Source organism: Babylonia areolata, chromosome 19 (assembly GCF_041734735.1).
Source record: "Babylonia areolata isolate BAREFJ2019XMU chromosome 19, ASM4173473v1, whole genome shotgun sequence".
Classification (NCBI taxonomy): domain Eukaryota; kingdom Metazoa; phylum Mollusca; class Gastropoda; order Neogastropoda; family Buccinidae; genus Babylonia; species Babylonia areolata.
The window spans coordinates 20582994-20608263 of record NC_134894.1 but is presented as its reverse complement, the minus strand read 5'-3'; the positions used below and the strand labels follow the sequence as shown (position 1 = coordinate 20608263).

General features: G+C 41.9%; 1 protein-coding gene across 1 annotated transcript in view; it reads right to left on the bottom strand.

The window, feature by feature from the left end:
- LOC143294119 (calcitonin gene-related peptide type 1 receptor-like) overlaps positions 1–25270 on the bottom strand; it is a 124382-nt gene that overhangs the window by 64825 nt on the left and 34287 nt on the right. The window contains exon 8 of the mRNA XM_076605550.1: positions 19814–19967. Coding sequence (XP_076461665.1) covers positions 19814–19967 — 154 coding nt within the window. The remainder of the gene's footprint in view (positions 1–19813; positions 19968–25270) is intronic.

Here is a 25270-nt window from a genome sequence, read left to right as displayed (position 1 = left end):
AACATTGTTCGCGGCTGTACAGCTTTTAACCGCATCTCTAAAAACATTGTGTGCATTAGACTACTCATACGTGCCACCTCCCTAAAATTTGAGTGGATGATTGCTTTGGATGTGAGTCGTGTGTGTGTGTGTGTGTGTGTGTGTGTGTGTGTGTGTGTGTGTGTGTGTGTGTGTGTGTGTGTGTAAGCATAAGCATATATGTGTGTGAGCGTGTATGTGCGTGTGTGTGTATATGTGTGTATACACAAAGGTGAGAGAGAGAGAGAGAGAGAGAGAGAGAGAGAGAGACATACAGACAGACAGACAGAGAGACAGATACAGACACAGACACAGACACAGACGCACAGAGACAGGACTGGAGACACAGAAACAAAACAAAGTCATTAAATTTGACTTTTCCAAAGCCTCTTGAAGTCTCAGCTCCACTGATAAACACTCTCCCCCTCCTCCTCCTCTTCTTAACTAGAAATACGCCAGCTAGCTTGCAAACACACGGTCAAGTTGCCAGTCCGTACACGTTCACATGACTACGCTTAATATGTTTTTGCACTTAAATTTCAACATCACATTTCGTGGATTCGTCGACTGATGTGGGTTTTTATTTTTAATACCAGCTTAGGGGGGATCCATCAAAAAGTAGGCAGACGAAGAAGCAATTTACTGAACGCGTTTTTAATCAGTCTCTTTGTCCTGGGTCTCCGACGTTTTTTGCTGGGTTTTTTTTTCAGCGTTTATCTGAAACAGAGACAAGAGTAGTGTGTGTGTGTGTGTGTGTGTGTGTGTGTGTGTGTGTGTGTGTGTGTGTGTGTGTGTGTGTGTGTGTGTGTGTGTGTTTTAATTAACTAATGAATGACAAAAAAAAAAACGTAAAGCTTTTCAGTCCGATCACGTGTGATCTTTCTTTTGAACGGTGAAGGATGTCTCAGACACTCTGACTGACTGTCTCGACCGTAGCACTGGAATGGCGCGAATTGGTTTCGGGTTCCTGAAGAACTACTGAACTATTCCCCTACCCCCCCACCTCCTCCCTCCTTTTTTCTTCCTTCCATTTTTTTTTCTGTCCACACCGCCCGTTTTCCTTTACTCCACGGTGTCTGCAGGTCATTAACTCTCTTCTGCCCTCCTTGGTTTCAAACAATCGTTAAACTTTTTTTTTTAACTCACTCAGTACGGCCAGTCCTCTCTTCTCCTCTATACATACCCCTCGGATGTCCTGTGGGTGTCTGAATGACCCAACCTTTAGCTTCCGTCGTCAGAATTGTGGCATTCTTTGTCAACATTCACCTCTTCAGTATAAGAGCGTTCCGCTTGCAATATTTTGATGATGGTAATTGGGGTGAAACGCTGTTAACGTCGTCTCTTTCGCCGTTCGTATGGAGAGAGTTAATTTAAAAAAAAAATTACTGTCCTTGCTTCTTTTCGTTTTCTTTGACTTTGCATTTTGATCATTATGTTTCATGTTATCTTTTGTTTTGTTTTGTTTTATTCTATTTTATTTTATGTTGTTTCGTTTCATTTTATCTTATTAAAATCTAAATTGATGTATTATTTTAGCAGTTTTCCTTCCAATTTTATTATCCTTCATTTTCTTTTTTTTATCAAAATAATGTATTTATCAATTTGAGTAGAAAAAAAAAGAATAGAATATGTCTTTAATTTCAAGTGTACCGAGGTCACAAGGAGTATTAGGGGTGGGGGTGGAGGGGATAGTACATAACAAGGTACGAACATAAATCGAAAATCATACACAAACACAGATACAGTATTTGTGTTTTATCAATGTATTCATTCTACGCTAATCTTTTACATCAATCAGGGGTGAGTTATCAAGACCAGACCAGCGCTTTGGGTTTATGAGAAGGTCAGGCATCTGATTCACTATTTTGGTTTTCAAAAAAAGGGTTGTTCCTGACAAAATTCTGTAGAAAAATCCACTTCCATAGGAAAAACAAATAAAACTTCACACAGGAAAAAAAAAAAGAGTGTGGCGCTGTAGTGTAGCGATGCGCACTCCCTGGGGAGAGCAGCCCGAATTTCACACAGAGAAATCTGATGTGATACAAATACAAATACAAAGTGGATGTGGTGTAGCGTATTTGGGTCTGGACCACACACTCTGAAATATCCTTGAAACTGAAACTAAAGCAACTGTCCTCTGTTCAAACATTAATTATTCCTCTACTTCCACGAACACGTTTGTGTTTATGACGAGCCTGGAATTGCACGAATTAAATACCACGCGGATTAATATAGTATTTTTTAATATGATTTGATTTCATTACTGCCATTCCTTGTGAAAACAAACCTGGTTTCCATCGTCGCTGAAAAGAAAACATTATTACTGAACAATCCATCTCTGCGGAAACGAAATAAAAAAAAGAAAGAAAAAAAAATCAAATAATGCCACCCTGCATTATGGACAGAATGGCTGGCAGAAACTTTGGAAAACAAAGCGATTTGACCACATTGTTTCCACACATTAGCCGAATCGTTTAGTCATCTGCGTTTTATTTCCATCGGCAGCAGGCTGCGCACAAAATGCAGAAATCGACGGACATCATCATTTGCGAAATTTTGCTTTTTTGTTGTGTGTGTGTGTGTGTGTGTGTGTGTGTGTGTGGGGGGGGGGGGGGGGTGGTGGTGGTAAACATTCAATGGGATCGCAGCTTTATTGCTATCATTTTATTGGCCAAGGGTTGGTGGATGTGACATTTTCAGATAAAAAAATTCAGCTTTACGAAAGACACCAGTTGACAATATGGCTCATGGGATAATGGTATGGAGAGGCAATTCTGGGACATTATATGTGGGACACACACACACACACACACACACACACACACACACAAAACACGATGAGACGACGATAACCTTAAAAAGGACATGCTACGCGAAGTGATGCCATGTAGCCCACGCATGTGATGCACAGAAGGAGGAAGGTTTCTTAACCCATTCAACCCTGTGAAGTATACAGCCTCGGCCGGCTTCCATGTAATATTGATGCGAGAGAAAAAAACCCGCAGAAAATAATCATACTATTCCCCCACCACATTACGTGTGGATACATCCGGAAATACTGTAGAAGTCAATCCCCTTTCATTTGCGGCATTATACAAATGTAAGAACGTGATAAAAAAAAACACAACACGTTTCAGTCAGAAGAACGTTGAACCAGAGCAGTACTCAGGTGAACGGCTCAGTGCGTTAAGACAGGAAGAGGAACAACTCGCTGCTTACTGCCCCTATAACTCGCCAGGTGCCAGTTGCATTGCTTGGTTCTAACTTTTTGACAGTCACACGTGACTAAATGCCTTCGTTGAGCGAACTACGCCATTGGTCAGTTCCATACTACACACAGTCAGTAGCGGGTTACGACCATACTAGGCTCTTCCGTCCGAGCAATGCAACTGGCTCCAGGGCCAGGTAGCATGAGGCGATCTCTGCAGTGCTGAGCTTGTTTAGAGTTAAGAATGCTCATAAGTGTATCGGATTTTCCGTGTAGTTAGGAACAGTCTTGACGATATGCTAGAATAGCGCTGCTACGTTATTCCGAAGTATATGGGATTGACCGTGGAGTTAGGAACTTTCTTGACGATATGCTAACTGAGCGCGGCAACCCACCTCAGGGTCGTAGGGGCACTGCATGGTGGAACGCCGCATCACAAGCCTCCATCTCTCACGGTTGTGTGCCAGTGCCTGGGTTTTTAGGCAAAGCTCCTTCTGGTCCATTCCGTACTGTTGTCTGTCTACCTCCCCCCTTCTCTGTCCTCTGTCCCCTGAACTGTTTCCCGGTGAATAGTCATGGAGAAGCCGCATGTGGAGGAACAACGGCTTAGGTTTGAGTCTTCTAGTTCTAGACTTTCTTCTGCAAAGCTGTCTCTCTCGCCTACACTCCTTTCCGCAGAGCGGTCTCTACGTACGTATGTGATTGTGTTTTTTTTAGGCAGCCGCACTCCGCTTTACGGGCGGAGTCCATGCTGGGTGTGTTCCGGTTTCGAGTATCCTGGAGACTATCTTAACAAACACTGGCATGGATTGTGTGATCTTAAATTGCGTGTGTATTTGAACTTCTGCAAATGTGTAGACACGCAAGAGAATTATGGCACATGCAGATCCATGCCTGTACTGAACTGGATGTCGGGTAATTGCATTGCGTTGTGGTGTATCGGTGATAAGAAACTCTAGGGCTGGACAGTACAAGGTCTTCAGAAAAGAAGCCCCCCTCAGTCAAGTGTTTCGGCCCTGAACTCCTTACACTCTAAGGGGGCCGGGTCGCACCCAGGTCATGACTCCTGGGTGCCCTTGTATTGCCGCCTTTCTTTTCTTTTCTGTTTTCCTGGTCCTCAGCAGGTCGAACCCGCGCCTCCAGGGTGGTCGCCACTTCAGGATTGAGTCACCTTTTCTGGCAGACGTTTTAACCACTGAGCCACTTATACTGTATTGTATTGTTTTACATTGTATTGCATTGCATTGTATTGTACTGTGTTACATTGCATAACATTGTGTTGCATTGTATTACTTTTTTTTTCCACAACATATTTCGCTGTATGAAATCATAGCTGGTCTCTCAACAGGGGAGAAAGCGTCGTCACTGTGCAATGCCACGACCCAGATAATTCTTTTCTTTCTTTCTTTCTTTTTTTTTTTTGCCTGCAAGTGTATGTGATTTACCATCAAAACGGATCTTTCTACAAAAATTTTGCCAGGGACAACCTATTTATTGCCTTGCGTTACATTACGTATGCAAAAAAAGTGCATGCAACAAACAACGGGACTCGGTTTATCGACTCACTCGAAATACTCGCACGCAGGCCATTGCTCAAGGTCTAGTGGAGTCGGGGCTGTGAGGAGAAAGGAGTTAAAAACAAACAAACATATATATATTTCGGTCTGCATGTGGGACACGAACCCGTGGACACTCACTTCCTAGTCGGCCATATTACCACAAGGACACCGCTCCACCCTTAACCCATTAGCTGCTGGTTTGATTCGAAGCACGAACCTGATAGGCCCAAGGGAACAGACAGTAGTCTAGATCTTAAAAAAACCCACACACAACCCAACTCTGTCTGCTGTGCCTCTCACAATCACATCAATTCTTGTCGAAACGCCATTGTCCATTTTTCATTCTTTGACTCTATCGTTGTTCAGCCCAAGCTGTGACCGAGGTACAGGACCACATTTATTTGAACACAGGGCATGGATGTGATAATGATGAGGATGAGGATAATGAGGATGAGGATAATGATGATGATACAATAACAACAACAACTACTACTACTACTACTGACAATGATTCTGATGATGACAATGATAGTGACAATAGTGATAATGTACTTTTATAAAACGTTTACCCTTCTACAACAGAAGCATCTAACGTGTGGCATGAATGAGGTAGAGGTATCTCTGTATGCCCCCATCCCATTTATAGACACACACACACACACACACACACACACACACACACACACACACACACACACACATATATATATATATATATATATATATATATATTGTATAGCGTTTAAGGTACAAACTCACTGAACATCCTAAAAGTAACAGTCACTGCAGTGTAGGAGGTGGGCGCGGAATACTTGCACATGGCGTGGGATCAAGCATTCTTCTAGAAAGGGGGGGATGAAACTAACACAGGTCTATCAAAACTGTGAACTTAACTGTATACGTTGGTAACGAGTTTCTGATTCTGGACACATCCAGTAGAAGAAGACAGGTTTCATACTCAGAATCGAAAGATTCAACTTGCTTCTTTATATTTGCGCCTCGTCAAATAGCCCTGCACTCTGATGTATCACGTCTGGTGTTGAAACCTCCCCCCAAACACACACCTTCTCGCTCTACAACGTCTCCAGCTTCCTACTTACATGTATTTGTAATTCATCCTCTGAATCAGTGATGTGCGTGCGTGTGAATAATTGGTGTGTTAGCGCGGAGATTTGACTTGGCTCAAGATTCAGCGCTATCTAATCATTTACAAATAACAACAACAACAACTACTACTACCACTACCACTTCTACTTCTTCATATTATTATTTTTATCATCAATAGTAGTAGTTGTTCTATATATAGTAGTAGTAGTCGTAGTTGTATTTATAGTAGTAGTAGTAGTAGTAGTAGCAGCAGCAGCAGCATGACTTTCCTGAATCAGTTTTGCTGATGAGAGTGGTGTGAGCCCACTGAAATATACTGGTAAGTTGAAACCTTGAAATGCTGAGTGGAGGACACCTTTCACTACTTGTTGAGTCAGTCACTGATGCCAATTTATCAGTCTCTCCTTTCTCTGTCTGCCTCGCTTTGGTTTCTTTCTGTCTGTGTCTGTGTTTCACCACGTCCATCTCTCTCTCTCTCTCTTTTCGTAGCTCTGTCTCCCTGTTTCAGTCTCTGTCTCCCTCCTCTCTCTTTATCTCATTCTCTATGATTAAAACCTACTTACTTTTCTTCACTTCTGTCGACATCACTTGCCTTATTTTTTTTTCTTCCTCTGCGCCTGTGTCTTCTTATGTCTATCTCTTTGTCTATGTCTCTTACTGTCTCTGTCTTACTGTCTGTCTGTCTGTCTGTCTGTCTATCTATCTCCCTTTTTCTCTCTCTCTCTTTCCAGATTGTATTTGACAATAACAAGATTTGGCAGCGTGGGTAAAATCTGTTAGGACTTTGCAGCTGTAGTTGAAACAATCGATTCCTGAAATCTTCAACTTTTGTGGTTGTTGTTAATGATGTTGTCATTCTCCTCCTCCTCCTCCTCCTCCTCCTCCTTCTTCTTCTCGTCCTCGTCCCCATTCTCCTTCTTCTCCTTCTACCTCCTTAAAACAAAGGAGAAACTGAAACTAAAAGCAGTGGCAGTGGTTTACTGGTCTATTTCTCCCGTCAGCTTATCGCGTGCATCCGCTGTCACCTAAAGCAAAATGATGCTGTCACAATGGTGTGTTGTCTGGCTGAGTGTCTGTCTGTCTGCCGTTAGCCAGTGTATCTGTCTGTCTATGACTGTTATTCTGTGTGTATTCTCTGTCTATCACTCACTAACACACTTTCTTTTTGTCTCTCTTTCTCTATTTGCCTCTCTCTCTCTCTCTGTCTCTCTCTTTCTCCCCCACTCCCCCTCTCTCTCTGTCTGTCTCTCTCCCATTACATTTCATCATGTACTACGAAAGTCATTGTCCGATTAAATACAAATATTTAGCTAAACATATACATGTCAATTGTTCAGTTTATGTTCTGTACAAACGGCTGTGTTTTGTTTTTTCTTAACTAAGCCACAAGCATTACAAGAAATATAACAATGTCTCTCTTTTGATCAATGAAGTCTAGAGAAGAATACACCTCTGCTACTTTTTGATTTTCTGTTATTTGCTTTATGAAATACCAGTTAACGTGTACTATATTCACAGACAGGAAGCCCAAACTTGTGTAATTTGCGAATCTTGTGAATCTATCGCTTTTTGACCATAGCACAGCAGACATCCTTGTTAATTCATTTTTTGGACGAAACATATAAAATCTCCCGAATGAAGATATATATATATATATATATATATATATATATATGTGTGTGTGTGTGTGTGTGTGTGTGTGTGTGTGTGTGTGTGAGAGAGAGAGAGAGAGAGAACACTGAACACTGAACACTTTAATGTCAATAGCTTTACAGCCCTAATGACATGGGGGTTCATAATACAAATATAACAAAATGTATCAATAATATTGATGAAAACCAAATCCAAAACGAAATCACAGAGAGAGAGAGAGAGAGAGAGAGAGAGAGAGAGAGAGAGAGAGAGAGAGAGAGAGAGAGAGAGAGAGAGAGAGAGAGAGAGAGAGAGAGAGAGAGAACGAACGAACGAACGAACGAACGAACGAATCTTTTTAATGAGGGAAGTGGAATAAGCATGCATATGCTTTTTTTTACATCCAGCCCTCAGGGCAAAAAGAAATGAAATCAAAATGTTCACAAGATAACAAAAGGTTATAGAAAAACATACATGAAATTCAAATACACTCAATTGCACAGTAGCATTTACAAGTACATAATCATGATGCCAGCATTAATGACAATAATGTATATGAATATGGTAATGAGAGAGAAAGAGTGAGTGAGTGAGTGAGAGAGAGAGGATGAGTTTCAGTTTCAGTTTCACTTTCTCAAGGAGGCGTCACTGCGTTCGGACAAATCCATACACGCTACACCACATCTGTTGAGCAGATGCCTGACCAGCAGCATAACCCAACGCGCTTAGTCAGGCCTTGAGTGCATGCTTACATATTTGTGTACCTATGAAAGTGGATTTCATTTTACGTAATTTCGCCAGAGGACAACACTCTCGTTGCCATGGGTTCTTTTTCAGTGCGCCAAGTGCGTGCTGCACACGGGACCTCGGTTTATCGTCTCATCCGAAAGACTGGACGCTCAGTTTGATTTTCCAGTCAAACTTAGGAGAAAGGGCGAGAGCGGGATTCGAACCCACGAGAGGATGAATGAATGAATGAATGAGTGAAGGAAGGAATAAATGAATGATAATTGAATGAATGAATGAATTAATCTTATTTCCGATAGCATTAGAGTAAGCAAACAATTGTCTTCTCCGGCCCTTGAAAGGGAAAAAATGTCTAAAGAAAGAAGACCCCAAGAAATGAGTAAACGTTAACAAATTCATAGAAAAACGAGAAAAGAAACAACATTATAATAAGCATCATATTCATAAGAAACAACACGTAATTTATAAAAGTGCGGAGCGAGAGAGAGAGAGAGAGAGAGAGAGAGAGAGAGAGAGAGGATATATATATATATATATATATATATATATATATATATATATATATATATATATATATATATACATATGCGCAATAACCAATCTGCATTAAAAAAACGGAACAGCTGCAGATTTTTGTGCTGGCTAAGGCTTTGAGAAACAAGTACAGGTATGTTTGAATGAAATATGAGCCTAAAATAAAACAACACAAATAAACAGATAGGAAAAGACATTAAAATAAACTGAAGATTATAAATGAAACTGAAAGATACTCCACGTGTTCTTCTGCTTTGCTCCCGTTGGAATATTTATTCTTCCTCTCACTCCGCCTTTCCCAATCCACCCATTTCTCTCTCCCCCTCTTTCTCTGTGAGTGTGTGTGTGCGTGCGTGCCTGCGCGCGCGCGCGCGTGCGTGCGTGCGTGCGTGTGTGTGTGTGTGTGTGTGTGTGTGTGTGTGTGTGTGTGTGTGTGTGTGTGTGTGCCTCAGAATTTGCAACATTTTGTTTTCCATATTCGATAATGATGAATAATGGAGTGGCTGATCAAGATGCTGCTACTGAGGTCCATTTAGCTTTGGGACCGCTTGACAAGACTACTCTCATGATATATCCCTGCGTTAATCAGGCCCGTGAGTTACAGACACCTGCGCTGCTGGGGTCAGGAAATTATGAGTAACATTCCTAAAGACACATTTCTGCAATGGATGGCCCTCAACTGAGCGGTCCCAGTCTTCCCTGTTAAGTCCTCAGCAAGCACTCAAGCTCTGGGTTGAAGGCTACGGGCCGTTCCTCTACCACCCCCACCGCCCGCCCCCCGGCAACCCCCACCACTGATGGGGATCGAATCCGTGTCCGACAGGCCGCACGAAAACAGCCGAGTGGTTAAAGCAATCGACATTCAATCTGAGGGTCCCGGGTTCGGCGCCTGGTGGGTAAAGGGTGGATTTTTTTTCCTGATATTCCAGGTCAACAGATGAATAGACCTGCTAGTGCCTCTAAACCCTTCGTTTGTATACGCAAACAGAATATCAAATACGCAGGTTAAAGATCTCGTAATCCATGTCAGAGATCGGTGGGTTAAGGAAATGAAAACATACCCGCATTGCAACCTTCCCCACCCCCCCTCACAGGTCTAAAAATAGATTGGATCAGTACCCCTTGCCCCGGAAAACGGAGTATGACTGCCTAAAAGGGGGGTGGGGTGGGGGGAGGCTGGGGTTGAGGGGTGTGTGTGTGTGTGTGTAAAAAGGATCATACACGTAAAACCCCACTCGTGCGAACGAATGAAGGTAGGAGTTGCAGCCCACAAATGATGATGAAGAAGAAGAAGAAGATGATGATGATGATGATGATGATGAAAAAGAAGAAGAAGAAGAAGAAAAAGATGATGGAGATGATGACGATGATGATGATGATGATGCCGAAGAAAAACAAAAAAAGAAAAGAATTGGAAGAAGAAGAAGAAGATGATGATGATGGTGATGATGACGATGATGATGATGATGACGAAGAAAAATAAAAAATAAAAGAAGAAGAAGAAGAAGAAGAAGAAGAAAGAGGAAAGAAGAATCCGCGTCCTCCAAGTCGTCAATCCGAGGCGCTAACCATTTCGCCACGAGAGCGGCTGGCCGGAACTCAACTGCAGTCTTTCTTTCTGTCTGTCTCTCCTGCTTCCTTCGAAGCAATCTGGTATTTTATCGACACCGCGGGTTTGGCGTCACGGCGCACCAGCAGAATTGGGGCAACATGAGATCTGCTCTCTCTTTGCGTCTGAGAGCCCGCGGCTATGTAAAGTGTGTGCACAGAATTAGGTATGAGTGACAATCCTTCCTCGCTCCCACTATTTTATTTTTCTTTCCTTCCTCTTCGGTGTCTTCTTCTGATGATGATGATGATGATGATGGTGATGTATGATGTGTGTGAGGAATATTTCTTTTGTCTGTTTGTGGTGTGTTTGTTTGTTTGTTTATTTATTTAGTTAGTTTTAAACGATTCGTGCATCATGGTTATGGGGTTTTAAAGTATCTCGCTACGCCTGTATTGTTTAGTTCACTTTTTTTTGTCTTCTCCTTCCTATTTCTATCTGTTCTTCGTTATACTTTTCTGCCTTTTATTTTCCCCCAAAGTGAAATTAATGATAAAAAAAAATTCAAGAAGCCGCAGACACACACACACACACACACACACACACACACACACACACACACACGCACACACACACACAACCCAACAAAAAACAAAAACAAAACACACACACACACACACGCGCGCGCGCGCGCGCATGCACGCACGCACGCACGCACACACGAACACATCACTCACACGATCAGTGTCAGAAAAAAACTAATATTTCCCATTTAGTCAATACCTGGGACATTGATATAAGCCGATTAATGTAATGCTGCGTTTCATATCATGAGTTGTACATTTGCAAAGTAACCTATTTCAAGGAAGTTACTTGTAGTCGAATATTTTCTCTATTTTATCTGCGCTAAATATCAGTGAAAAATGCATCTAAATCAGCATTAGATTATTATTTTTTTAATTTTATTCATTTTAAAAATATATTTCTGATACTGTCACATATGAATGAAAAAAGGAGACATTCCGATAACAATGCTATTGATGGAAACGTTGTGTGCATAACAGACGTTGCAACAGTCAATGAAATGAAGTTTGAGAAAAAAACAGGAGACGTTGCAACAGTCATCATTTGTAATTTGCATTTTTACTCAGAACATTTTTTCCTCTTATAAGAAAACAGAAACGTTTTAACGTCACTTCTTTTGTCTATTGTCATCCGTTAAAATCCACATCTTCCTATCAACCGTGCAATAATTTTTCTTTATTGTACAGTATACGTTGGTAATTTTTTTTTATTGGCATTCTTGAGAAATACAGCCTGTAGCACATTGGTTTTATATGAAAACCAGGCATCAGTAGTAGGTGGTGTCCTAAGTACGTTGAATCAGAACAGGCACCACTGAACACCACCGAAGTGACTCAGCAGCAGTGCAGGGTCTCCTCTGGTGTGTAGCCTCCTGGCGACCTAACATCGATGGTTCCCTGCGGACTGCCGACGCTAGAACTGTGACGGACGAACCCGGGTGTGGCCGTGTATGGGGGAATCTAAATAAGCGGCGTGGGAGTAATGCCACTGAAACGGTGCAGATGATGGGGTAGAAAAAAAAAGAAAGAAAAAAAGAGAGACCAGGCATCAACTCCCTTTTTTTCTTCTTTCAAAGCACATGTAGTATGGTGTATCCGGATCAGTCCGTACGTCCTAACACCTCTTTGAAACTGAAACTAGAACTTGAAATCGCTGACTGGCCTATTTCTGCTGGGAACTACATAACTTTTTTTTCTTTAACATAATCCTGCCTAACAACCCCTGTGTTGATATGCGTATTACCATTCTTTCAATCTTCAACAAGACGCATGGATTGTACACAAGACAGCTTGCGTAAGATCGATTCGATTCCTCTTTCTGTGTGAGACGTATGGAAGAGAGGGAGGAAAAAGCAAACAAACAAAGGAACCCATCAATCGATGCTGGAAGTAAGGTGCCAGCTGCAGCGACAAGTTAATGCCAGACAAGGGTCTATAGGGATCCCTGTTCACTTGAGGATTAAAAAAAAAAAAATTAACCGACGGAGAAGAGACATGGTTTCGTCGTTCCAAGGACAAGGGTATATATCCGTGCACTGACATTTGTACTTTCTGTGTGCGTGCGTGCATGGGTGGGTGGGATGGATATGTATGGAACGTGTGTGTGTGTGTGTGTGTGTGTGTGTTTTATCTTCAGTTTAACGTCTATTCACTATAAGTGTTTTTAGACGGAAAGGAGTAAAGAAGTGGATAAAGGAAAGGGAATGCATGTGAATATTAGTGTTAAAAAAAAAAAAAAAAAATTCATGTTATGTAACAGAGGAAAAGTATATTATAAGAAAAAGGTCTAAAGAGATTGTGGTGTGTATTGAATGAGGTGTCATGGGAAGGAGAATATGTATATGCATATCAACAAGTATTAACCTATAACAATGTAAATATAAATAACAACATTAATTATAACACATCAAAGGAGGATACCAACTGGACTGGAGTTTAAAATTTCCGAAAACATTCTAAGCAATGAATAATCATTCAAAATCTTTTCAGTGGCTAATGAAATATTGGAAGAAAAGTGTGTGTGTGTGTGTGTGTGTGTGTGTGTGTGTAAGTGTGTGTGTGCATGCGTGCGTGCGTGCGTGCTCGTGTGTGTATGTGTGTGTGTGTGTGTGTGTGTGTGTGTGTGTGTGTGTGTGTGTGTGTGTGTGTGTGTGTGTGTGTGTGTGTGTGTGTGTGTGTGCGTGTGTACGTGTTTAAAAAAAAATTATTCTACTGTTTCTGATGTTTTCCTCAGGCACGGAGGTCACTCATTTCCTAAACATCAACAGATTTTAACCTTTAAAGAGGACAGGCGACAACATATCGCTGTTGCAAGAAACTGAAACTGATACAGAGGAGGAGGAGGAGGAGGAGGAGGAGGAAGAGGAGGAGGAGGAGGAGGAGGAGTAGCTGGAGCGGGGAAGGGAGGGGTGGATGGGGTATGTGAACTCATGAAGAAAATGGTTTATTTTGAGATTCGGATAGTCGGTACAAGCAAGTGAATTAATCAGTGATAATGCTCTATGAACACGATCGTTATTTTGCTAAGAAGTAATATTCACAGCTCAACAAACTACTTCACCACCTACCATCACCACCACCTTCATACATACCCCTGACCCCCATCTAAATCACAGACATTCTGATGTTCAATACGTTACCCTCCCCCTCTCTCTGTGTTTCTCTCTATATCTATCTGTCTGTCTGTCTGTCTCTGTCTTCTTCTAATGCAGTGTGCATGTCAAGTGTTTCTATATTTACCATTGTTTGGGTCTGTTTTTCTTTCTTTCTTTCTATCTTTCTTTCTTTCTCTCTCTTTCTTTTCCTCTTTTGACCCTCTAATGCAGCACGGCTAACGAATGTGCAACCCCTGCTGAAAGCGTTTCTGGGGATGATAAAAGCTTGACAGTAAGGGGAGTGCAAAATTTGATCGTTCCTTGTCTGTCGTCAGGCTAAGGATACAGTCTCTCTCTCTCTCTCTCTTTCTATGTCTGTCTGTCTGTCTGTCTGTCTCTTTCTCTCTCTCTCTCTGTTCTCCGACAGATCAATACATTGTCTGCCTCAAGAGGGTGAAGGGGTAGAGGTGGCGGGGATAGAGGGGGAGGGGGAAGAGGGACGGGTGCCAAGAGTTGTCGTGTGTTTGGATTGCGATTGGTCACAGAAAGTTTGGTCGGGATGGCTGCTGGGCTAAATCTGTGCCAAGGTGACGTCACACAGTCAGCGGTCGGGGTGGGGGTAGGGGTGGGGGTAGGGGGGGGGAAGGGGGATGCGGGGGGGGGGGGGGAGGCATTTATGAGTTGTCAATTATAGTGAAAATGTGAAGGTCGGTTTTGTTGTTGTTGTTGGGTATTTTTGTTTCAATTATTATTATTATTATTATTATTATTATTATTATTATACTACTACTATAATTTATTAATGGGTATTTTACTGTGGTTCTACAGGTTTCTCCTCTTTCTAGGGTTCTTGGTTTCTTTCGCTCTTTTTACTTACGTTTGGAAAAAGAAAGGCGAAAATGTTAGAAATATTTCACCCTTTTTTTTTTTTTTTTTTAAACAAAAAGGTAGTCCAACATTGAATGTGTTCGTCAAAGACTAGTCTATTGTTTTCCGAAAGCGCGTCAATGTACTTGTAAAATCACTAAGCCTGTTACTGAAAACTGACGTGAAACGTTTACCGACACAACAACAGTGTCTCTCTGTGATTGCTTCAGTTATGTTTGATATGTTTGATACCTTTTCCTTTGCGAAGAAATAGAAATCAGACCTACAACCCGTTCCTCTGGTACAGTGCCAGTGTCTTAGGCTGTTGGACAGCTTACAATTAAATGTAGTTAACAAAAAGCATGTTGTAAATCATAATCAGCAGATGTATTGTTTTTCAATTTCTGTATTACCTGTTTTCAGTTTAGCTTTTTCGTGGTTACTTTTTTTATGTGTCAATTTTATTATCGGTTCTTGGTGCATTAAAAAAACATCTGCGTCTACGTTTCGTTCAATACCTCATCAGGGATTATATTTCTGTTCTTATCTCTGTGGTGTGTATTGTCATTAACAGATTGAAAGTGATTTAGAAACCCGTATAGATCAATAGGACATTTGGAAATACTTCTCCCTTTTAATTTTTCTTCTCTAATCTCTTGCATCGCTATTTGGTAATCCTCGCTGTTCTCATTGTCATTTTCTTTGTTTTTCCTTTTTGAAATTCTTAAAGCTTCTTTTCTTGCAATCTCCGATTTGTTTTGTCCAAAGTATGTCGACTGGACCTGGAATTATTGGAGTTTTACCTCTGTGTTGTGCTATAAAGCATTCTGTTCTTTTCTGTGTACAGGTTGAGTGAAATCAATTACTGTTAACAATACAAGTAACAGCAGTTAATTTTTGCTGTGAAACTTAGGAATCATCTTCCAGATATAATGACAGAAGTCTGTCATCTGTCTGCGTGTGAAGTATTTATTTCGATCTGTCTCTGAAGAGGTCCTGAAAGAATGTCCATACTGCAACAAGCAATAGCAACAATGGAAACTGAAAATAGTGTCTCGTATCATCACTTTTTTTCAGCACAATAGACAAGTAAACTGGCCACGAAACTGCGAAACTGTCTTCTTCACAGTTTCATCTTCAGTTTCAAGGTGTCGAAGTATGCCGACTGATCGATATACGCCACAGCACATCTACTAGAAACAAACAAACAAACAAGCCAAGGGGAGATGCCTGACCAACGCGAAAACCCAACCCGCTGCTATGGCCTTGAGAGCCTACCCAAGGTTTATGTACAGCATTATTAAAAAAAAAAAAAAAAAAGGACAGAAACACAAGACATGCAAACACGTAAAAGCCACCCTGCACAATGTGGCCTCGGTTTCACTCCACCGTGAACTGTGATCTTCGATCTACTATGATCTGTTATCAGTTAAGAAATGTCGAAAGGTTTCAGTAACTGCGTATCCTGGGTTGAACATTGCTATAATTATTCTTGCACCTGGTAAATAAAACTCCACAGACATTAAAGACACAGGAAAGAAACAAATCAAACAAAGAAACGAAAGGCAAGGGAAGCAAATGTATGTACCAGTTTCAATACTGTTGTTTTCATCCACACAAGCAGATGAAAAGCACTATCAATCACGGCTCAAAGTTGTAGACCCTTTTAGGAGCAAGATGCGGTATTAGTCAACAACTGGATAAAGCAAAGAACCACAGCACCAAAGAGACCTCTACCACGTCTTCATTGACTTCAAGAAGGCGTTCGACAAGGTATGGCACGCTGCCTTAATGGCCACCATGCACAAATTCAACATCAGTGAAGACATCATCCAAGCCATACAGAACCTATACGAAAGAGCAACCAGTGCAGTCCTCTTCAATGGTAGCACGGGTAACTGGTTTAGAACCACGGTCGGAGTCAGACAGGGCTGTCTACTCTCTCCCACTCTCTTCAACCTCTTTCTTGAAAGGATCATGACTGACGCCCTGGAAGATCATGTGGGAACTGTCAGCATTGGAGGCAGAGTCATCACCAACCTGCGCTTTGCCGATGACATTGATGGCCTGGCAGGAGAAGAGAAAGAACTCGAAGAACTCGTGCACAAACTTGACAAGACATCATCAGTCTACGGCATGGAGATCAGTGCCGAGAAGACCAAGGTTATGACCAACAACAGCCAAGGCGTAACGTCCAACTTGCACGTAAACGGTAAAAAACTGGAAGAAGTCTCCTCCTTCAAATACTTGGGTGCCATTGTGTCAGACGAGGGTTCGAAACCAGAGGTCCTGTCCAGAATCGCGCAGACTACTGCCGCACTGAGTCGATTGAAGACTATATGGAAGGACAAAAAGATCTCCCTCTCGTCCAAAATCAGACTAATGCGCTCCCTCATCTTCTCAATATTTCTATACGCTTGCGAATCCTGGACCCTCACTGCAGAACTCCAGAGAAGAATCCAGGCCCTGGAAATGAGATGCTTCCGCAAGATCCTGAACATTACATACAAAGACCACATCACAAATGAGGAAGTGAAAAGAAGAGTCCAAAACGCCATTGGCCCATTCAAAGACCTGCTAACCACAGTGAAGGAACGCAAGCTCCGCTGGTATGGACACGTCACACGATCAGACGGCCTAGCCAAGACCATCCTGCAGGGTACCGTACAAGGAAGGAGGAAGAGAGGCAGACAGAGAAAGCGGTGGGAGGACAACATCAAAGAGTGGACGGGCCTGCCATTTGCCACAACTCAAAGGGCCGCTGAGGACCGAGGCAGGTGGCGCGAGCTGACCAGGCAGTCATCCATGGTGCCCCAACGACCCACCCACGGGTCAAGGGATAGATGAGATGAGATGAGGATAAAGCAATACTACTACTACCACTACTACTACTACTAATGATGATGATGATGATGATCATCATCATCATCACCAATGTAGCCATACAGCAGTGGGTGTTGCACGGAGACAAACCAAAGCGCTTTCACACCCGACCTTCAAACACAGCCACAAGCGCTGAATCCAAGCGATGAAAGACAAAAGTGACAAACCGAAGGCTGGAGAAACTGTGGAGGGAAGGAGAGAGGGCAATGGGGGAGGGGGGGTGGGGGGGTTCGGGCTTTGGGGAGGGAGCCTTAGAAAGAGGTAGGTTTTAATCAAAGGCAGACTTGAGAGAACTGAGTGCGCGGATTTGACGACGCTCAAGAAGCGAGATCGTTTCTGCTGAGCGTAATGTCCCAGAGACAGAGACAGAGCGATGGCCTGATGCAGTTTGTCTTGTTTCACATCAGTCATGTGAGCTGACCTCGGGAAGTTCACGTCGTGAAGACAATCCATGTTTTGTTGTTGTTCCTTTGTTGTTGTTGTTGTTGTCGTTTTGGTTGTGGTTGTTGTTGTTATGGTTGTTGTTGTTGCTGTTATGGTTGTTAGTGTTGTTTGTTTTGGTTGTTGTTGTTATGGCTGTTGTTGCTGTTATGGTTGTTGTTGTTTGTTGTTGTTGTTGTTATGGTTGTTGTTTTTGGTTGTTGTTGTTGCTGCTGCTGTTATGGCTGTTGTTGTTGTTCTTGTTGTTTTTCTATCAGTGGGCTGTTGTTCTGCTTACTTCCGGCCTCAGTAGTGAGCTCAGAAGTGTTGAGCGTTAATGTTCACACCACTTTTTGTTTTTCTTTCCCCCCGTTCATTACGTGCACTCTTTCTTCTTCCATCTTTTCACCCTCACAGACGCTGTGTAGAGTCCCTGCATGGGGTGCCGCAACGTTCACCCAGGTTCCTCCAGCTCTCTCGGCTGTGTGTCAAGGCACTGAGTGTCTGTCCACATGCAGGGACTTCGCAGAGATCCAAACCCAGAACATGCTCTTATTTTAGATTTTGGGGCTTAAATTTTTTTATTTTTTTAATTTTTTTTTTTTTTAGCCTTCTGCGGTCATCTGAGCGGCGAATTCATAATTATCCACTGTGTATTGGACTCGGCATTGGAAGGCGGGGCCCAGTTCTCTCCAGCCGGAGTAAGGTATCCATTCACACCTGGGTGGAGTGAGGAAAATCGGAGTAAAGTGTCTTTCCCCAAGGACCATAACTTCATGCCGAAACTTGACTCATAACCCTGATCACTAGTGTACACTGGGTATGAGGTCCAACGCTTATTCGATTATGTCGTGGTGTCTCTAAAGTTATGATTTTATTTTGAATTACAAAAAAGATACGTACATATTCATATCATAACAACCTGCAAAGAAAAAACAACAACAACATGAACAACACCACACACACACACACACACACACACACACACACACACACACACACACAGAACAGAGAAATGTTGAAATGATAATACTACTACTAATGAGAAGAAGAAGTGATACATAAAAAGAGAGAGAGAAAAAAAAGAGAGAAAAGAGCACATTTTTGATTGATGATAATTTCCAGTAATCTTTCATGCTATACATCGTATTAGACATGGCACATGTAATAGATGCCGTACAGAGACACACAGACAGACACAGACGCACAGACACACACACACACACACACACACACACACACACACACACACACACAGATTAATTAACGATTACGATAACGGAACTTCCAAACATGCATATTCTGAAGGGTTGGTAAAAACAACAACAACAACAAAAAACAACAACAACAACAACAAAAACAACACCTACACGCAAAATTACTGCAGACACCGACAATCCCTCCCACCCATTCCCCCACCCCCTCCACAAAAAAACACATCAATATGAACAAAGAAGAAACCCCCCCCCCCAGCCCCCTTCCCCACACACACGCCCTCATCCTCTACGCCCCCAATCCTACTACCCCCTAGGGGCAAGTGATGCATCGATTTTTTGTTGAACACAAAATAGACAATACACTTCTTGCCATCAACTAAGGAGAGACGATCAAATTTGCCCTCCCTCTTTTTATGACCCCATCGCCGGCTTGTGAGAACTTGTTTGCTCCCAATACCAAGCTGGAAAAATAACAACACCAGACAAAAAAAAGTATGTGCACGTACACTCGTTTCTATGCAAAAAAAAAAAAAAAATAGACGGCACACATACACACCAACACACAGACACAGACACACAGACACACACACACACACACACACGCGCACACAATCACACACACACACGCACGCACACACACACACACACACACACACACACACACACACACTAACACACACGCACGCACAGACACACAAGTGTGGCCTACCACATGAATGGCTTTCCATGTGATACTCACCCATACACATCCACACACCCACACACCCAGACACATACACACACACACACGAACACAGACACAGACACACACACACACACACACACAGACACACACACACACACACACACACACACACAAAACGCGAACACGAACGAACAAAACAGGTCACTCACCCCATCCAATACCGTAGCAGATCCGCAGCAGCTTCTTCTCCTTGGAGAAGGCGTGCACAATGATAGTGTGCAGGAAGAAGCCCTCGCAGAACATCCAGCAGTAGTTGCTCAGAGAGATGAACTGCGTCAGCACGTGCACCACCTTACACCACGCCTGAAAATTACAACAAAAAGAGATAATGACTACCAAGATAAACCGATCTCTCAGTCAAGAAGGCTACTCACTTGCGTCGCTTTCGTCGGCGATCCGGCCGGCTTCTTCAGCGCGACTGCTGGGTTGAGAACTAGCAGCTGTACGCATCGCCGTGAGCGAACTCACGACAATGCGACTTGACGAGTGAGGAGTACACAGACGGCAGGTTGTGTCGGCCCCGGTCACGGTTGAAAAAGAGATAATGATAAGATTACTGTAACATTACACCAACCACCACCACCACCACCACTACTACTACTTCTACTGCTGCTGCTACTACTACTACTACTACTGTCATGAATGTTGTGTTATACCATGCGCCTATTGTTTTAATCATCGCAAAGGAGGTTCAGACTTATCTCCCCTGAAATGGTCATTCCGATGCTAGCAAGCAGACGCAATGAAGTTTCGCTGCAAAACATATCAAATACTATTTTCTGAGCATTGAGAATGGTGCAGTAACTGAAGATGTCTCCCACAACCTCACACGAGACTGCTTGTGTTGCTGTGAGCGAGACGGTTTCCTTGGATGGATCCGATGTTTGGTGTCAAATCGACCGGGGAGCAAATCTACCGCCTCGACGGAAAACGCCAATGGTTAGAATCCTGTATACCCCCAGACAACCCGATTTTCAATATTGTGTTTGCGAGATGGGATCCACAGTGACCCTCTCTCCTTGTTTCTACTATCAGCTGATCTTCGTGACTGTGTGACTCAGTGACACAGTACAAGCCAATATTGATCACTACTGTTTTCACAACAGGATCTCTGTCTGCTGATTTTTTCTTCTTAAATGTTGCAAACATTTTGAAGGAACGTGCACCTGTAAACAAAAACAAAAACGACCCCCCCAAAAAAAAACAAAACAAAAAAACAACAACAAAAAAGACAACAACCCCAAAACAACAACAACATAAAGCAAAAAACCCCAAAGTAGTTGAGTGAGCTTTATAACTAGATCCAAGAATTCCCCCCCCCCCCTTAATTGAAAATATATGGATGTAATCATTCATATTGAAATTTGACTCTGTGTTTATGCTTCAATAAGTAATTGAGACTCATACCCTTGTGTTTTGTGGATGACTGAATGCTAAAAACACGCACCTTCCTGACACATGGTTTATTTCATTCCCTTTATATTAGTTGATTGTGTCCACGTCATACAATTAATTCCACATAACACATCCTGACAACAACAACTGCTACAGCCAACAACGACAAACACCGACAACAGTATACTACAACAACAACAACTACTACTACTACTAAGAAGAAGAAGAAGAAGAATGTTAAGGTCCCACAGCCTTTTACATGTCAACGGGGCAGTTAATTCATATTCATTGTGTCTAGGGCTCGGCATTTGAAGGCGGGGCCCAACCCTCTCCTTCCCCCGACCGAAGCCTGCATGTTGTCCTATCACACCTGGCTTGAGTGAGAAAAATCGGAGAAAATTGCCTTTTTCCAGGACACAACATCTTGCTGTTACAGGGTCTCTAACCCCGATCACCTGATTACAGACAATAAAATAAAATACAAGAGAGGCAAGGCCTTCAAGACTCACTTGTGATACACATAAAAAAATCAATCGTTAAAATGTGTTCTGTATTTGTTATTATAAAGGCCTAAGCGTAGATTCGAACCCCGCATGTTTGGGTGGGAAGAAACTGTTTCAGTCATTGCACTGTTGCGAAATGATAACGCTGCTTAAATCATGTTATTTTGATATATCTCGGGCATTTCAGAATTCTTTCAAGTCCTCGATAAAGGAGACGTTGCCATCGCCGCAATCACACTGCAACATTTAGCCGTTTTATCTGATTGTATGACAAGTTTAGTTACACTCGCTGGGAAAGTACGACACGGTCGATTCAGTTTCTCTTTTCTGTTCGTTCTTGTTAACTGAGTATCCACTTTAAAATATTCATATGAAGTAAACACGTACATGATGTAGTCTGTGTCGCTGTATGTGTCCAGAATTTGTATTTCTGTCCTTTTGATTGCGAACAAGAAAAAAACAACATGTGCACAGACCAGCCTTGACAAGTGCTGACTGAAACTCAGTGAAACGGTCAATTAATTTTTTCTTCATGTTCATTCTAGTTAATTCGGTGTCCACATTAGAATATTCACATGCAGTAAACACGTCGATGGTGTATTTAGTGTCACTGTATGTGTTCTGTCCAGAATTTGTGTTTCTTTCCTTTTAATTGCGAACAAGAAAAAACGAGGTCACGTCGTCTTCTTACCAAGCATCGCCAACGCTACTGAAATTAGGATGCGGTAATATAATTATGGTATTTTCAGAATCCGGAAACAGCCTCAACGAAATAAATGGTTAATGATACGGAAAACACGGCTTTATTAGGGAAACGTACAAACAATTATTGGTATGACTGTGGAGATTTTCTCCTACGACTTTGAGCCAAATTTGGTATTGACAGACAAAGTATTTCCAGAGAAAATGGCAGTGTTAAAGTACACCATGGACACACAGACATACATACAGACAGACGCACACACACACAGACAACGAAACATAGGGTTATAAAAGACTCACTTTGTTTACACAAGTGAGTCAAAAGTGAAATTAGATAATATGATATGAAATGAGTTTCAATTTGTTTCAAGGAGGCGTCAAAGCACATGGACTGATCCATTTTTTGATGCACTACATCTGCTAAAAAAAAACAACAAACAAAAAAATGCAAAACAAAGCAAAACAAAACAAAAAAAAACAAGAACAAAACAAAAACAAAACAAAAATAAAAAAACAAAAAAACACACAAAAAACAACAACAACAAAACCAACCAAACAAACAAACACAAAACTGGAGAGAAAAAACCCCAGCAACATGCAAAGCAGATAAACACAATACGCTGGTCATCTCTTGGGGCAATAAGATGAAATACAGTAAAGCAAAACAAAATGAAATAAGATAAAATGAAATAGAATTAAAACAAAACGAACTGAAATTAGGCATCCGAAGAATTAATCTAACATGATGGACAGTGTACCATAAATCCAAGAAGCAAGAACATACCCTAAACTGACACAGGATTTGTTTTTGGTTCTTTGTTTCTGTCTTTTTTTTCTCAGGCATTCTACCTTCGTGCAAAATTTGTTGTTGTTTTCTTCCCTGATGGCAGAGTTCGGTCACATGATAAAGCGTCATCTCCATTTACCTATGCACAGACATACACACACACAAACAAATGCGTACACAGACAGACACAGACAGACAGACAGACAGACAGACAGACACACACACACACACACACACACTACAAAACCCTCGCATGCTCCCCCTGCCCCTCCGGCACACTCACAATATTATTGCTGACGTCGCTTTTCAAGCATGCATATAATTATGGGATTAACATTCTTAACAAACTTCGTGCTCATTCCTGTCATATTCGAACGTCAAACGCGGATTAAAGTTCATAATAATTATTATGCACACCGAAATACGTAGTTTTGACGCCAATGTGTGTCGCTGTTTGCAGACAGTCCAACTACGTGCGCGAGACTGACAAAAAAAAGTTGTATGTGCTATGTGTGTGTGTGTGTGTGTGTGTGTGTGTGTGCACCCTGGGTGCGCACGAGTTTGCTGAATGCGGCCTATTTGCATTACTGTTTTATTTTAGTCATTTACGTGTTACCTATTATTATTATTTCATTTTTGTCACAAGTCAAAGTATCTATTTACACTTTGTTTATTTAGTTTAATTATTCTATTTATAATAATAATAATAATAATGCTAATAATAATAATAATAATAATAATAATAATAATAATAATAATAGTAATAATAATAATAATAATAACAATAATAATATTTATATAGCGCTGAATCTTGTGCAGAGACAAATCAAAGCGCTTTCGCACCAGTCATTCACACGCATGTATAACTCTAAAACTGGAGAAACTGAAGACAAGGAAGCGGCAGGGAAGGCAGGCTATTTTGGGAAGAGGTGGGTTTTAAGGCCAAATTTGAAAGAGCTGAGTGTGGAGACGACGAAGCGAAAGAGGAAGTTCATTCCAGTTGCAAGATCCAGAGACAGAGAAAGAACGGCGGCCAACAGTCGAGTGTTTGAATCACTCATTTCATGTGAATATTTTACACAAACTTAGCGCAGGCTTTGAAGGCCTGACCAGCCCGTTGGGTTTATGTCAATCTAATATCCTGTCTGCTTTTCTTTGCAGATGTGGTTAAGTTTATGTCAATCTAATATCCTGTCTGCTTTTCTTTGCAGATGTGGTTAAGTTTATGTGGATCAGTCCCCGTTTGAAACTGAAAGTGCCATCTTTACACTGTTTCAACTTTTTTTTTTTAGTTTTGGTTACTGCGTCGCGTCTCCTGATATTGATGGATACATCAGTTAAGCTAAATGTCTGATTCCACTGCGACTGGGCACGGATGTTCTTTATGGTGGAGAGAGAGAGAGAGAGAGAGAGAGAGAGAGAGAGAGAGAGAGAGAGAGAGAGAGATAGACAAATGCAATGCCGCAGTGAGAGTGGATCCACTGCGGGACCGTTGTGGTTCTGGCACTTTGGGCCTGCATCTCAGACCGGATGTCTCGCAAGGCTTTGTCCCTTACTCTGGTCTGGAGGCTTTGTGGGACAGCTCGGAAGTAGGTGAGGAAGACTGTGTGGCTTGGCAAACTGTCTCTGTGGTTGTGGGGAGAAAGACAGAGAAGAGACAATAAGATAGATAGATAGACAAGACAAGACAAGACAAATGGTTTATTGACTTAATCATTGCTCATATCAGGGGAGGAGGGAAAGGGGAAATCAAAAGCACCAGAACACATGTCAAATGTTCTTCTACACTCTCCGATAGATAGATAGATAGATAGACAGACACAGAGAGAGAGAGAGAGAGAGAGAGAGAGAGAGAGTGATAATGACAAGGACAAAGTTTGTATTGTCCATTTAGCGTTATAACGCTCTTCAGACTGGGGGGCGAGAAAGAACAAGACATACTTGTGAACACATCTCAAGTGTTTTGCACTATCATTTGAACAACACACACACACGCTGGCAAGAGACAGAGAGACAGAGAGAGACAGAGAGAGAGAGAGTTCAAAACTTAAAAAAAAAATGTACATCGGCCTTGGGCTGCAATACACAAGGGCGATGGGGTGAGAAATTAAATGGGAAACGGGAAGGATGTCCCTGACAACATGTATGGCTTTCGTCAGCTAATGACATCAGGCCGCTGCATAAATAGTCAATGAAAATAGTTTCAATCACGTAGATAC